This window comes from Entelurus aequoreus, linkage group LG24, assembly GCF_033978785.1.
Source record: "Entelurus aequoreus isolate RoL-2023_Sb linkage group LG24, RoL_Eaeq_v1.1, whole genome shotgun sequence".
NCBI classification, from domain to species: domain Eukaryota; kingdom Metazoa; phylum Chordata; class Actinopteri; order Syngnathiformes; family Syngnathidae; genus Entelurus; species Entelurus aequoreus.
This window is the reverse complement of record NC_084754.1, coordinates 23,146,273-23,162,851: the sequence shown is the minus strand read 5'-3', so window position 1 is coordinate 23,162,851 and position 16,579 is coordinate 23,146,273. Positions and strand designations below refer to the sequence as shown.

The 16,579-nt window shown below is 40.5% G+C and overlaps 1 protein-coding gene across 1 annotated transcript in view; it reads left to right on the top strand.

The window, feature by feature from the left end:
- Positions 1–15,207, top strand: part of LOC133641868 (junctophilin-3-like) — a 122,860-nt gene extending 107,653 nt beyond the window's left edge. The window contains exon 5 of the mRNA XM_062035956.1: positions 13,882–15,207. Within this exon, the coding sequence (XP_061891940.1) occupies positions 13,882–14,849 (968 nt within the window). The 3' untranslated portion in view covers positions 14,850–15,207. The remainder of the gene's footprint in view (positions 1–13,881) is intronic.
- The last annotated feature ends 1,372 nt before the right edge of the window (positions 15,208–16,579 follow it).

Below are 16,579 nucleotides of genomic sequence, written 5' to 3'. Positions count from 1 at the left end.
CAGCTGATAATGTGGTCTACTGCTGAACCCTTTTCTGTATCAGAAATATTCAGGACTGCTGTCAGGGCGAGGCGGGGTTTGCCGTAAGGGGGAGGGGGAGTGAGCAGCGTCAGAGCTGGGACGAACTACTGAAGGTGGACGTTGAGGGCGTGTAAGGGGTTGGCGTGAGAAAGGTGAAGTATGGCTGGGGGGTTGTGGAGCACGCCTTCGTGGAGGGGGTGGTGGAGGTGAGCGATGATCTAGGGGGGTAAAAATCTGAGTAGGGTGGGGCGTGAGTGGGGGTAGCTCCCGGAACTCCAAGGGGGAGAAGGGGGGAGAAAGGTCTACTTGAGGGAGGGAGAAAGATGGAGACGTGGATGGCTTGGGGGATGTGGGGGAGGGATCTTCACATGCATTCAGAATGGAGGGAGGGGCGGTAGAGGAGGATAGACACCTCTCCTCTTTGCTCTGGTGTATCTCATGGTCGACGTTCTCCTTTTGCAGTGGCGGTCCTCCTTCGACGTTCCTGATAGGCTGTGTTGTGTCTTCCTTCCTCGGTGGCTCCTCTTGTCTCTTGTCCTTGGCAGTGATGATAGATGCAAGATGCAGGAAGTGAAACATGTTGTTCATGAATAGCTTTACTCCCATCTTATTCAGGCAAAGTCCGTCTGCCTTAAAAAGATGCCTGCGGTCCCAGAAAAAGCTAAAATTGTCAATAAAATGCATTGAACGAGCAAGAAGTGCACTTGATAGCCACTCATTCAGCGAGTAAAGTCTACTGAATCTCTCAGCTCCTCTCCTGATTGGGGGTAGAGGACCACTGATAAAAACGTCAGCATTCACAGCGCTGACTGTTTCAAAGAGTTTATTGAAGTGCTCTTTCAGCTCTCTTGATTGTTGTTTTACAATGTCATTAAAACCAATGTGCAGGATGATATTTTTCACATTTGGGTGTGCAGCGACAATTTCCAGGATTCTTTTTTCCATGTCAGATACCATATCCTTCGGAAAGCAGAGTACTTTGGTGTTATTATTGCTTTTCATATCTTTTACAGAAAAGTCCCCCACAATCAGATTTTCAGGAGCTCTCGTTAGCTTTCTCTGTGGTGTAAAGTTAGCAGGTCTTACCCTTCTGCGTGGTGATGGTGGGTTATTCAGGCAATCAGAGGGGGATCCATTGTCCATCAACAGTGGGGCAAACCTGTTCTTTAGTTGGACACTTGCTTGCTGGGGAGGTTTATTGGTAGTTCTCCTCTTCTCAGCTGTCCGCTGCTGTGTCCTACGTGGCAGTGGAGTTGATGACGCAGTATGCCTGGCTGAAGATGGTAGCGCAGGCCAGCCGGTCAGATCAGAGATATCGGGGCGCTGGGTCCTGCCAGATATCCATTCTCCCTTGTCGCAGGGAGGTGGTCTTCTCTTTGGCTTTGCACCAAGTGTGTTCCAGGGAGGATTTTCACTGGTAGATTTATTACCCTCTACAGGGACCTCCCGTTTCTTCGTAGCTTCATTGTTGCTAGTTAGCTGGGTTGTAGCATGGTGCTGTCCAGTGTTTTCAGTCGACAGGAGTGCTAGAGTGGTGTTGTAGCCACATTGTCCATTCACTTCTAAATTCACTTCCAACCGATTCATTTTTATTTCCAACAGTAAAATCTTCTTTAGCAGTTTGTGGTAATCTTCCGTAGAGAAAGGAGGCATCTTATGCTGATTACCTTTAGCACTGTAGCACAGGCTCGGGCTCAGGCTTATCTTGAATGGTAGGCCTCCTCGCGTAGTGTTGAGGACGTCGTAAAAATATTGAAAAATGCCTCTGTTATCTAAAAGAAAATATAGTCCCACTGGTTTGGTAAGTATCCAAGAGCTGTTGCTCTTTGTGTAAGAAAATAGCAGCAGATAGTAGCAAAAAATGCAAGCAGAAGCGAGAGCAAGCGAGAGCAAGCAGAAAAGCGTCCATCCAGCGCAGAGGACGCCAATGATGAACATTATCACATCATTTATTCAGAAAGTATAAATAACAACAAATACAGGCAGAATACTATTAACCGCAACATGTAAGTGTAAAAAAAAAAAAACATTATGATTTGTACATTTTCAGAATGTGCTTGTTCTATTTTTTAACAAAGAAAACAATCTGAAGTTGTCTTGATTGCCGTGATTTTACCAGTCCGGCCCACTTGGTAGTAGATTTTTCTCCATGTGGCCCCCGATCTAAAATGAGTTTGACACCCCTGTGTTAGACAATTCTTCCAACTTAGTGGTACTAGTTTGGTGTTTTTGATGTTCCACCATGACCCAGTGCATAAAGCAAGGTGAATAAAATCGTGGCTGTGATAAAGGTTACTATCAACCACCCTCAAGTTTTGCATTTCTGCCTCTGTCAGAGGCTCAGCAGACACACACCTGCACACACACACATGCATACTTACATTCATACACACTCCTGGAGACATGCTGCACAGCCTCACAGTTAGTGATAATTCATTTCCTGTCTTTTTTACTCTTGACAGGTGGGGAGTGTGGGGTGGAAGCAGCGTAAGCACATGTCTGTCAAAATATTCAGTGGTGAATATATGCGGAAATCTTTTCATACCACCTCACCTGCCCTATTCAGAAGGGTGAAGGACAAGGAGATCCGTTCAAAAGGGCTCAGGAAGGATGCACGATATAGCATCATTCTGACTTGTTCATTGCGACACAAAAGATTTTAGATTTTAGGGCATCTTTGTCAGCTACCATAACTTATTTTGCATTTTTGATTGAGGGTTTGGACAGGGTTTTCCCTGGCTCAAATTGAGGCAGAGGTGGTACAATCCTGACCATGTGCCGGAATTTTAATGCAAAAAAATTGCAGTTTTTTTTAAATTTACAGTATAATGCTGTAAAGAACACCGTAAAATGTGTAGTCATTTTTATTAATTTGATGGGTAGTTTGCTGTAAAATCATAAGTCAAGCAGATATTTAAGTACTTATTTTGATTTTGATAAAACATGTTTGGAAAGTATAATAATATACTGTAATATTTGTTGCAATAATGGATACTATTAAGTTTAAAAGGCATGCAATTTCAAGCAGTACATATATTTTTTTCTGTCAAAATGTTTAAAAAAATCCATTACATTTAGTGAGAAAATATTAAGTACTTTATTGACACAGATCATTTTCTGGTGTTTGCGGGCCAGATAAAATGATGTCGCGGGCCAGATCTGGCCCCCAGGTCTTGAGTTTGACACCTGTGGCCTAAGCGCTTGCATAAGAGAATGATGGGCTCATAGCTTGTGTGGTGGGGCCACTTTTGCTTGAGACACTCATAGATGATTTTGAAGCAGCCTTCAAGCCACATGTTGTCACCTCCATGAATTATTACATTTCAACTGCCTGTTACGTTAATTTCTTTGCTCTGTTTCACCTGGACTCTTGACTTTCCTCCTCGCGAGATCGCTTTTTAAAGTAGTGGCTGATTTTGCCTGCCTTATCTGCAACGCTAAAAAACAAAAACGTTACTCTGACATGGAGAAAACTTTTTTTTCAAATATACACAACATGCTTGTAATGCTTTCTTGGGGTAACTCCTTTTCATTGACCTTGTACCAGTCAATCTGTACCGTCATGAAACTCCTGAAAAACCTGATTCTATGCAAACTTCTAATAAATTCTTCAATCAATCGATCTATTATAATTAGTCAGAAAAGGTTGGAAACGAAGCTAACACTACTACCTGTGTTCACTTACCAGAGACAAAATGTTCACAGCACAGTCTGGAGTGTTCTGTAGGAGTCCAGTGATCCCTCTGTATCATGCTCTGTATGGCAGAAATCCACTTGTTACGGCGGTCAACGTTATGCACCAAGTAGCGGGAAACAACACGATTCGATCTGTTTCTTCTTTGGTAGTTGCTTCAGGTCTTTCCGGTGCACTGCTGTCGATATAGCGCCTCTATAGTGGCGCAGTTAAAATACGTAGCTGCCGCAGAGGGACGTCAATTACTCAATCAACACAACCGGAGCTTTACGCTGTGTTGAACGATATCAATCGCTCTGGTTGGAGGCGGCACAAAATTAGCTAGAGGTGGCCGCCACGCTATTTTGAACGCAGGAAAAACCCTGGGTTTGGATTAGATTTTCCTAACTTCTTCAGCATGTTCAGGTTTTGCCAAGATTTTTAATTGCTCATTGGCAAAGTGTCATACCCTCTAAATCTGAACAGCCGATAGTAAATCTGAACAGCCGATATGGGCATCTACATCTACTATATGATTTGCCCGAGAAGCTGGGCAGGACATAAAAAAAAAAAAAAAATTTAAAAAAAAGATTTTCCCAACTTCTTCAGCATGTTCAGGTTTTGCCAAGATTTTTAATTGCTCATTGGCAAAGTGTCCTACCCTCTCTTTCCCTCTGTTACCAACTTCCTTGGACAGAGGAGGGTAATGGTGAGCTCTCTCACACTACCTGTTGTTACACAGCTATGTTTTTTTTGCAATGCTTCTATTCATCGTGACAGTTTAGACACATTTTACAGGCTCCTATAGTCTTTTTTGTGTGTAGTCCAAGTTCTTTAAATTTCCTGCAGAAAAAGATTTTTGTCGTGATGTTGATCGTCACCACATACAATGCATGCACTTTTAGTTGAGGTGGAAGTTTTAGTGAATGCTTGCTTCCTCTCAGGGGTGTAGTCTAGTTGCTTCGAGCAGTGCGCATCAAATTGTGTTAATTGTTCATGAATTCTTTGTTGATCCTTAAGGAAAGCTAACAACTTGCCAAACTGGTTGTTTATTTTAAGATTGTTTTCTGGTTTCCTTTTAAATTGTAATCAATCCTTTAGAATGAAGTGGGGTAGTTTAATTTCTATTGATAGCACGGTAAGTGAGTTTTCTACCGCACAAGGGTTTCCTAAGGCCGTTAGAGCCTTTTCTACATTTTTTATGAGTTTGATCACCTGCCTTGGATAGTTTCTCCTTACGGGAAGTAGTTCTTGTAGTTCTCTCAGAATTTAAATTGTGATGGTTGAAGTATTTCGATACTTGTTCCGTAAGACTCTGAAAATCTCTTCTCCAGTAGAGTAGAACGCTAATCTCAGGTCTTTTGTTATCTTTTCGTCTATGCTGTGTAGGAGTTGTATCTTCAATGCTTCGGCTGACCCATGTGGATTTCTTTGATTTTGAAGGGATTTCCAATCTTTCTTCCATCTGTAGTAGTTTCTGTTGTAGCCATGGAATACAGGTGGACACATTTCTTTGATCTTTACAGGATGGGTTTCTGGTGGACGTTTTTGGCTTTCTCCAGCGGGCAATGTGTCCCTTGCCTCTGACGAGATAAGTTTACCTCCTCTTAGTTTCATCCTTTTTCCAGCCTGTCGACAGCTCTGACTCTTTCTTTTAATTCTTCCAACTGCTGGTTGGGAAACCAACGCCTCCAGGCGGGTATAGCTTTGGTTGCATTCCGCAGTTCATTTAATACTTGAAGACATAATGTATTGGCTTCAGCAGTTGCAGGAGACATGTTTTCTATGTCGATGGAGATTAGTTCAACCTTTTTGATTTTTACTATGAGACCATTTTCACTGTATCTTGTCAGGAGGTTGTGCTGGAAGATTTTTTTTCAATTTCCATATACTTTGTGTCTCTTTTGAGCCCTTCTCCAACGATTCTTTGAGTGATTCTTGATCTTGTTCATCCAATGTTTGAGCTACAGTAAGTCCATTACCGGTAGGGATGGGCGATACCACACTTTTAGGATTCGATACGATACCGATACTTTTTCTTGCATTTTCATCGATACCGATACCGATACCAATAATTTCTTATTGGCAATTTTTTGTCAGTCAAAAATATTATTACTATTGTTATTATTTAAGACAAATCACAAGACAAATACAGACCATTTATACCACATTTATTATGGTCAATATATAATAAAAGTAAAATTAAAATAAATAACATAAATATGAAAAATAAATTAAATATTATTAATAATAATAACTATATATTATATATAATAATAATTAAATATTAGGGCTTTCCAACTAACAGTCAAATCCGAATTGCAAGAAGCTGCAGTTATTTTTTAAAGTTTGTGATATAATTAGCAATTAATGAAATATGAAATAGGCTAATGTTTTCGAAATGTAAGAAATCATGTTACAGATTAAAACCAAAATCACATTCAATCATATATTCAAGATTTTCTTGGAAAAAAATAAAACTGTAATGCAAAGATGAAGAATCTCCAAATTGTATCTCTTTCTTATCTTGTTTTAAATACTCAAGCAATTTTCAACTAACAGTGAATTCCCCTGTGTGGAAATTATTTGAATTTAGGATAATCATTTAAACAAAAATATTCAGTAAACATTACTAAAAAAAAAAAAAACAATGCCTGTTTTAAGTCAACAATTGGACAACACTGGATATGCCTGGCTGCATCGCTGTCGGCTGGCTGTGTGTGTGTTGCACGTTGACGACGCTCATTCGCTGTCTCCTGTGACATGACTGGGCCAGCTCTGTACTCTGCCAGGTACAGGGGTGTCCCAGCACATAGTAAGTTAAGTAAGTCATCAAAAACATCTGAAAGTGATGCTTGCACCCCCCACACGCCGTTTTTTGGTTTATATCGATACTTTTTTTCAGAAAAGTGATGCCAAATGAGTAGCGTGAGAGTATCGATATATCGATACCACAGGATCGATACGCACATCCCTAATTACCGGGCTCAACGCTTGCTTGATGCAATCGGCTATAGAATTGATTGAAATGATCAAACTCTTGTATCAACTCTTCTTCCGTCATATTGCTTGCCTTTCTGATGATAAGTTTGGCTTTCTTTGTGAAATAAACTTTTGCATTACTTCTTTGTCTTTTGAGATATTTTATTTGTTCCTCTATTTTTGAAAGATCTTCCATCTAAATGTCTGTGTCAGCAGTGTTATTCTGGAAATTTCTTAGGGCCTTTTATCCATCCATCCATCCATTTACTACCGCTTGTCCCTCTCAGGGTCGTGAGGGGAGCTGAAGCCTATCCCAGCTGCATTCGGGCAGAAGGCAGGGTACACCCTGGACAAGTCACCACCTCATCGCAGGGCCAACACAGATAGACAGACAGCATTCACACTCACATTCACACACTATTATCCATTTTCCGGTAACTGCTCCCGTGGTTATCAACTGTCAAGTTATTTAGGACTTTTGTCCGCCTGCACTTGAAAAGGCTGAGAAGATCGTGGAGGATGCTTTATCAACTCAACTCGAGTTGATTTTGTAGGGATTTATTTCACACCACATCTATTACAGGAGCTTTTCAGGATTGATTGATAACCTTAAACTGAAGAAAGATAACATCACATACTGCCAGCATAATTTAGATTTTAGATTTAGATTTAGATTTATTGGTCCCCTTGGGGAAATTCATTGTCACTGCCGTACATTTGAACAATAGACATTACACATCACAAAAAATAACAAAAAGACATCGTACATGACCAACACACATTTACAGGCTTGTCAGACAGGTCGGCCGGGCCTGCTGTTAAGGGCGGCTATAGCTGCAGGGATAAGGCTTTTCCTGAGGCGGGCCCTCCGGAATTTGATAGTTCTGTACCTGCGCCCTGATGGTAGTGGGATGATGTATTGGTGTAGTGGGTGAGTGATATCCTGGAAGGTGCAGCACTCTATGAGATGGAACTCCGCCGTATCGCAGACACAAAGCGACAACACCGCAAGGAAAGACAGAAGAAGGCTCCCCCCCCATCAACCACTCCCATTTTCCCCTGCCCACATTGCACCAAAATATGTGGATCACGGATTGGCCTACACAGCCATCTACGGATCCACAAATAGACGACCCTACGGAGGACAGTCATACTCGTTTCGAGTGACCGCCGATGATGATGATGATGATGATGATGATATCCTGGACTATTGTTTTTGCCAGTCGAGTGATGGACCTGTGGTTTAAGTCTGAAATGTTGGGTGTGGGTAGGCCGATGATTTTAGCTGCGATGTTTGTAATGCGTGTGAGTTTGGTCCGGTTGGTTACAGAAAGCATGGTGAAAAAACATGTGGAATAGTACATAAGGATGGGTTGAACAATGCTTTGGTAAGGTAATAACAGGAGATGAGGTGCAACGTATAGTCCTTTAAGTTTTCGGATGGCTGACAGTCTTTGTTGACTTCTTTTTTGAATGTCCGTGGTGTGCTGATCAAAGGTGAGTTTATTGTCCAAGGTTACGCCCAGGTATTTAAAAGTGTCAAAAGTATTTACCTCTAGCGGTATCTTAGGGCCAACTATAGTAATTACATACCAGTGGTCTCTCCCGTCTTCTCTCGTTACAATTCCATTCTTGTAGTTCTGTCCATTGCAGTTGCATTAAGTGACTTAACTCTGGTCACATAGCATCAACAATCAAACACATCAAACATTTTTATTTGCATCAACGTCATAAAGAAAAATATCTCAGTTGATCATCATTGGCATCAGTTTCCAAAATTGGACTGAACACTAGTGTGTCCCGCAAATTTGACAGCGTCAAGTGAATAAACGCATCATCAACGCAATGCAGCATTCTTGCTCGCGGATAACGTCCCGCCAGTGTAAAGCCACTTCTAAGTCAGTCATCCTTGCCTTCATGGCGGCAAATAAACTATGTTTCCGACACGTATCATCCCTAGAGGATGAGGAATAGCTAAACATGCTACTTTATTCTTATCCAAGGGAGATACTTCTTATTTTTAGTTTGGATTGTAGCCAGAGTTCTTGAATGTAAACAGAGGTGGGAAGATGGATGCAAATACCTACACTAACAATACCAAGTATAACATCAGTATATAGCCGATACTATCGTATTTTTTATTATCAAAAAATCTTTAGTTGTTTTTGTTATTGTTTACAAATTCAGGAAATCAGTCCCCCAATAAAGGAGGGATAAACAAGCGCTTCTCTTGTCATCCTCGCCAGTTCCCGGTCCTAAATGGCGGTTAAAGTGTCCCAACTTGTTGGATTATATTCTCAGCCCTCTATGTTCAAGGTGAGAGGTATGATTTATGATCTACGATGAACTTGCAGGGAGCAGGGAAGCGAGGAAACAGCAGACCACTTGATGATGTAAACATAGGGACAAACGGAAGTGATTACGTCGCTGATATAAATACTTTGTCTGTGTTAGCACTTATAATAACAATATCACTAATACTTGGTTAATATTGAAGTCTCGAAATGTAAATTGAGTATTGTTGGTGTTTTTTAAAATTGTTATTTATTGGATTTTATGGGCGAAAAAGCGGAGCTCACATTGGCTCTGCTGTAAGCAGACTTTTGTTTACGTTTATTTAATATTTTGGATGCATAAAATAAAGTCCATCCGTCATGTCTTTCTTAATTAATGTGAACGATAGGCAAAATTCCAAAAAAAGTGCAGTTCCCCTTTATACTCTCCAATTAACCTAAAAAATCATGTTTTGGAATGTGGGAGGGAAACATACTAGGAGAAAAACCCACACACACACACCATGTAAACTCCACATAGAGATGTTCCAACGTCGATTCAAACCCCTTGATTTCCTTACTGTGACGCTGTCATGGTAACCACTGTGAGTCTTACCTCCTCAGATCGAAATACAACGTGCTAAAAAGCATGCGCAAACTATAAAATTGCATGTACTATTAGTGGACGAGTTGTTAAAGTTAAAGTACCAATGATTGTCACACACACACTAGGTGTGATGAAATTTGTCCTCTGCATTTGACCCATCCCCTTGTTCACCCCCTGGGAGGTGAGGGGAGCAGTGGGCAGCAGCGGTGCCGCGCCCGGGAATCATTTTGGTGATTTAACCCCCAATTCCAACCCTTGATGCTGAGTGCCAAGCAGGGAGGTAATGGGTCCCATTTTTATAGTCTTTGGTATGACTCGGCCGGGGTTTGAACTCACAACCTACCAATCTCAGGGAGGACACTCTAACCACTAGGCCACTGGAACGGATTGCGAGTTCCAGTGGCGAGTTGCGTGTGAAATACTAAGACTGCATGTGCTAATAATGACTGGTGCTGACCGCCTTATTAAAGTGAAGTTTTAGCATGCGCTAACAGCATTATGTGCCCATGGAAACACTCATTTCCCTCCACATTCATGTTGTCATGCTCCATATGTGCTGTTTTGCAATATTGTACAACCAGCACACATTTATAACCTGTTACACTTTTTTTAGACAACAGAAACTATTTTTAGCGTGCTAACGCTCTGCATGGAGGCGGTGGACTATCAGTTATCTTCTTCCCACTCCCTTTTCAGATCATGCATTACGTTCTGTACATTACCTTTTGCATTATTTTAATTTATATTATTATGTGTTGTCAACTTTGTACTTTTTTTATGTCATTGCCTGAAATAAATAAATAAATGAAAAAAAAGAAGAACATGTAGAGCAGCTGGGAAGTGCTCTGGAAGTCACAAGTATCAAATTCAAGGCCCGGGGGCCAGTTCTGGCCCGCCACATCATTTTACGTAGCACGACAAAGCCTGAAAAAAATGGGTTTCAATAAAATACTTTTTTTGTTTTGTTTTACTAAATGCATTCGTTCTTTCAATTTTGACAGAAACAAAATGCATATGTTAAACTTTAATATTATCTGATCATGCCAATTATATTATTTTAAACTGTATTGCAAAACTATTTTGTGAGATAAAAACAAATAGTTAAAGATCTGCTTGTAACCTTTATTTAGGATTTTAAAGCAAGTTGTACATAAAAAATCTAATAATCAAATGCATATGCATTTCGATTAATCATGATTAATCACAGGTTATTACCTGCATGCATAATATAAATTCCTTTTAAAAAATCGGCCCTCCGAAAGCAGCCATTACTGCGATGTGGCCCTCCATGGAAATGAGTTTGACACCCCTGGCCTAAGTGGTTCAATGTCTAATAAGGCTTTATCTGACCATGACTACCAAGGAGGCAGGTATTTAATCCGTAAACAAATAAAAGGCGAGAGCAGCTGGGAAGTGCTCTGGAAGCATAAGGAAGGCTATGCAAAACAAAACTACCGTATTTTTCAAACTATAAATCGCAGTTTTTTTCATAGTTTGGCCGGGGGGTGCGACTTATACTCAGGAGCGACTTATGTGTGAAATTATAAACACATTACCGTAAAATATCAAATAATATTATTTAGCTCATTCACATAAGAGACTAGACGTATAAGATTTCATCGGATTTAGCGATTAGGAGTGACAGATTGTTTGGTAAACGTATGGCATGTTCTATATGTTATAGTTATTTGAATGACTCTTGCCATAATATGTTACGTTAACATACCAGGCACGTTCTCAGTTGGTTATTTATGCCTCATATAACGTACACTTATTCAGCCTGTTGTTCACTATTCTTTATTTATTTTAAATTGCCTTTCAAATGTCTATTCTTGGTGTTGGTTTTTATCAAATACTTTTCCCCCAAAAATGCGACCTATACTCCAGTGCGACTTATATGTTTTTTTCCTTCTTTATTATACATTTTCGGCCGGTGCAATTTATACTCCGGAGCGACTTATACTCCGAAAAATACGGTATACCAAACAGGCTATAAAATAACCAAAACGGAATGCTGGAGCACAGCAAACACTTTAAGCAGTGGTTCTTAACCTTGTTGGAGGTACCGAACCCCTGCAGTTTCATATGCGCATTTACCGAACCCTTCTTTAGTGAAAAATAAAATGTGTTTTTTTTTTCAAATTCAAGGCAAAGTTATGTTTTTTTACTGGTGCACAAAATGAACCGTGCATGAACATCACATTGTTCAAAGAACAAAACCAGCACAGTGCATGAACTCACAACAAATTACACACCTGCAAAGCAGTCTGACTTCTGCTGTTGCCTTTGAGAGACCAGTTCATACACTACCGTTCAAAAGTTTGGGGTCACATTGAAATGTCCTTATTTTTGAAGGAAAAGCACTGTACTTTTCAATGAAGATAACTTTAAACTAGTCTTAACTTTAAAGACATACACTCAATACATTGCTAATGTGGTAAATGACTATTCTAGCTGCAAATGTCTGGTTTTTGGTGCAATATCTACATAGGTGTATAGAGGCCCATTTCCAGAAACTATCACTCCAGTGTTCTAATGGTACAATGTGTTTGCTCATTGGCTCAGAAGGCTAATTGATGATTAGAAAACCCTTGTGCAATCATGTTCACACATCTGAAAACAGTTTAGCTCGATACAGAAGCTACAAAACTGACCTTCCTTTGAGCAGATTGAGTTTCTGGAGCATCACATTTGTGGGGTCACTTAAACGCTCAAAATGGCCAGAAAAAGAGAACTTTCATCTGAAACTCGACAGTCTATTCTTGTTCTTAGAAATGAAGGCTATTCCACAAAATTGTTTGGGTGACCCCAAACTTTTGAACGGTAGTGTATATGCGTGGCTTCACCTTGACAAGTGCCACCTTCATGTCATTTTAAATGATAACTGATTAAATACAATTATTTATTTATTTTCACAGCAAAGTCTGTTCCTTTTCTTCGTTTTCCACCCAGACATACAATACTGGTACACAGCTCATGAAAAACAATATTTTTGTTATTGTCATTGTAAGTGGGCCAAAACACTTATATTAGAAAATAATATCATGGAAATGACAGCTGTTATTTGATTATAATAATAAAACATTTAATTTGTTATTTAGTCAGGTTTGGGTCAGGTGTGCTCACATGTGCTCCACCGAAGACTCAAGGAGTTTTTGTGTTTGCTCACGCATATGGAAAATTAGAGGGTACATTGTTTGAGGGTATCCATAATACGCCGATAGGGAGAAGTTTTTATTTACACAATGAGTCGGGTGTGTCTTGACCTCGGCGGCGGATGCTCCGCCGAACCCCTGATACCGACTCACCGAACCCCTAAGGTTCGATCGAACCCAGGTTAAGAACCACTGACTTAAAGACTTACAGGTGAAACGTGCGGCAGAAGAACCATCCACAATGTATAATCATAGAAACAAATTCCCAACACAAAACGTAGCATCCACACAACTTAAATCAGGGGTGTCAAACTCATTTTAGATCGGGGGCCACATGGAGAAAAATCTACTACCAAGTGGGCCGGACTGGTAAAATCACGGCAATCAAGACAACTTCAGATTGTTTTCTTTGTTAAAAAATAGAACAAGCACATTCTGAAAATGTACAAATCATAATGTTTTTTGTTTTTTTTACACTTACATGTTGCGGTTAATAGTATTCTGCCTGTATTTGTTGTTATTTATACTTTCTGAATAAATGATGTGATAATGTTCATCATTGGTGTTAACTTTCAATCTATCAAGATAAAAAAATAATATAACAATCCAATTACAGCATGTTATTTATGTAGTTTGCTAATTTTTCTCGACTGATGTACTAACGTGTTTTTGTTTTGTTTTGTTTTTTTACATATGTAGCATCATCTACATAGATACAAAGAATTGCTATTGCGACATCTAGTGGACACATTTAGAACAGCTGATTCTTTCATTCAAAAATGTTGGCAAATTTTTATACTTAGCAAACTCATCCTGCGGGCCGGATAAAACCTGTTCGTGGGCCTGATCCGGCCAGCGGGCCTTACGTTTGACACCCCTGACTTAAATAGTCTTGATTGTGAATAGGAAACAGGTGCAGGGAATAAGCGCTCAGAAGCACGGGATAGTCACTGCAGGTGAACACACACAAAACTGGAAGTGCCACCAAAATAAGAACGCAAGACAGGAAGTAAGACACTAAACAGGATAACCAAAACAAGACACGAGTTGGTGTGACAGATCATGACAGGCTGATTAGTTTGTTTTGAAATTTAGCTTTTTAATTTTTTAAAAATATGAGAAGGTAGCAACAACGCTGTGCTAATTCCTGGCGTCTTCACTCTTTTGCAGGCATGGAGGTGCAGCGTCCAAAATGTCAAGTGTCGAGCGAGGTGGAGGGTGAGGGCTTGTCGAGTAGCGCTGGAACCGCAGACAGCCCCGACCTCTACGTGAAGAGCACGGGCTCAGATGACCCCTCCAACGCCACACCAGATCTAAGTCCCTCTTCTTCCTCACCTCAACACACCCCTCCTCCCCCCATCAGACCATCCCAGCGCAGCAAAAGTGCTCGCTTCCACCGGCAGATCGCTGTTGACCACGGAGACCGAGGGAAGGAGGGAGGAGAACGAGGGGAAAAGGGGGGATCCGGAGGGCAGACGGAAATCCAGGTGTTGATAGAGCGAGGCGGCAGAGAGGGCGAGGGTGCGGGGAAGGTGGAGTACATGAGGGCCAAAAGCTATAGTGAGGAAAAAAAGAAAGGGATGTTGCACAAAGCAGGGGGAGGAGTCATCGGGCAAGGAGTTGGCAGGACCAATGGACACAAACACAGCTCCTCCAATCACAAGTCTCGGGGCCACGGCTCATCCAATCATAAACAAGCCAGAGGAGACAGATGGACAGAGACGTCCCCTTCTGCCTCTTGGACGTCTGGGCAGCGGGGGGCGCACTGCAGGGGAGGACGGCTCCTCGAGCAGGATGAAGAGAAAATGAGCAACTATGAAATGGAGATGAAGCCTTTACAGCCCAGAGACTCCACTACCCACAAGCCCCATGGGCACGGGGAGGAGAAGCACGGGGAGGGGGGCTCACACACCTTGCAAAGACAGAGGCATAAGAGAGAGGGGAAAGAAGGGAGGGAGAGTAAAGAGCAGCTGGAGAGCGGACACCTGGGAGAGAAGATGGATTCTCGGCCTATACGACGGGACCTGACCCTCTCCCCCCCTCTTAAGTCCTCCCCCATCGCTTCAGAGCAGCAGGACCACAGACTCACACAGAGCAAAGGCCACTCAGTAAGACCGCCGTCAACAAACACGATGTGAAACCATGATATCACCAAAAACACCAAAATAGATGTGTAGTGATCCATTCATTTTAAACACTCACTAGTTGATCATTAATTTACGTTGAATTCAGCTTTTCCAAGGTCTTTCTGATGCCATAATTAACTATTATTAATCTGTGTTGGGTCGAATACCAGTAAACATACTTTTTTGTTTAGCTTACATACAAGATCATACAAGATGCATCATTGAAAAAAGTTGTGTACACATTTTGTAAAGAGCACATGTAGTGAAATACTTCATAATAATAACAAATAATAAAAAATAATAGTTATTAATGGTATGTAGCTTCAAAGCCAGGCGATGTCTCGGGAAGTTGCAATTTGCTAACGATATACAACCGTCCCTCAAATATGTGAAGTGAATTATATTTATATAGCGCTTTTCTCTAGCGACTCAAAGCGCTTTACATAGTGAAATCCAATATCTAAGTTACATTTAAACCAGCGTGGGTGACACTGGGAGCAGGTGGGTAACTTGTCTTGACCAAGGACACATCGGCAGTGACTAGGATGGCGAAAGCGGGGATCGAACCTGGAACCCTCAAGTTGCTGGCACGACCACTCTACAAACCGAGCTATAACACCCCAAATATAGCGACTTCACCACAATTATTTTTTTTATTATTATCATCATTGTTTTTTTAAGCATAATATACATTTATTTGGTCCTACATTAAGCGTTCTCAAGCATTAAAATGACTAAATAAACTTAAAATGTCACTACTACAGTAGTATTGGCCACGAGATCATGAGACCAAACCAATCAGTGGCCACTGATTGGCTCAGCCTCAGGCAGCATTATTGTCATACTTGCCAACCTTGAGACCTCCGAATTCGGGAGATTGGGGGGGTGGGGTTAAGGAGGGAGGAGTATATTTATAGCTAGAATTCACTGAAATTAAAGTATTTCTTATATTTATATATATATATATATATATATATATATATATATATATATATATATATATATATATATATATATATATATATATATATATATGTATATATATATATATATATGTATATATATATATATATATACATATATATATATATATATATATATATATATATATATATATATATATATATATATATATATATATATATATATATATATATAGAGTACAGTAATGAAAACACAGTTGTTCTACTAACTGTACTGTACTTGCCTCTTTCTTAAAAAAAAAAAAAACACTTACCTTTCACTATTTGAGTAGCCTTTGTTCTGCCATTTGAGTACTGGCGAGCGATCTCTGAATCCGGGAACATATCCTTCACGGATTTGTTGATAACATCCAAAAATGAGAACGGGATGTTGCTTGCAAGGTGGCCCATAATACTGCGTTGCCGCCACCTTGTGCTTCTCTGACCGTTCATGAGTGACTATATCCATTCGGCCACCGTGTTATGGGTTATAGAAAACTTATGGATAATGGAGACATATATAATAGTCTCCTTTTCAGGTGAGAGGACGCTAAAGGCAGTGCCTTTAAGGCACACACCCAATATTGTTTGTCTGGCTGGAAATTTTGGACATTACTACTTGCTGTAGTTTTGAAGCAATGCATGATGAGAATCCGGATGTTGTGTGTCAGTGTATTAACGTGCCGGCTGGAATAAACACACGCTGAGAAATAGCTCCGTGCCTGCCTACTTTATGGGTCATAGATAAACCTATGGATAACGGAGACATATATAATAGTC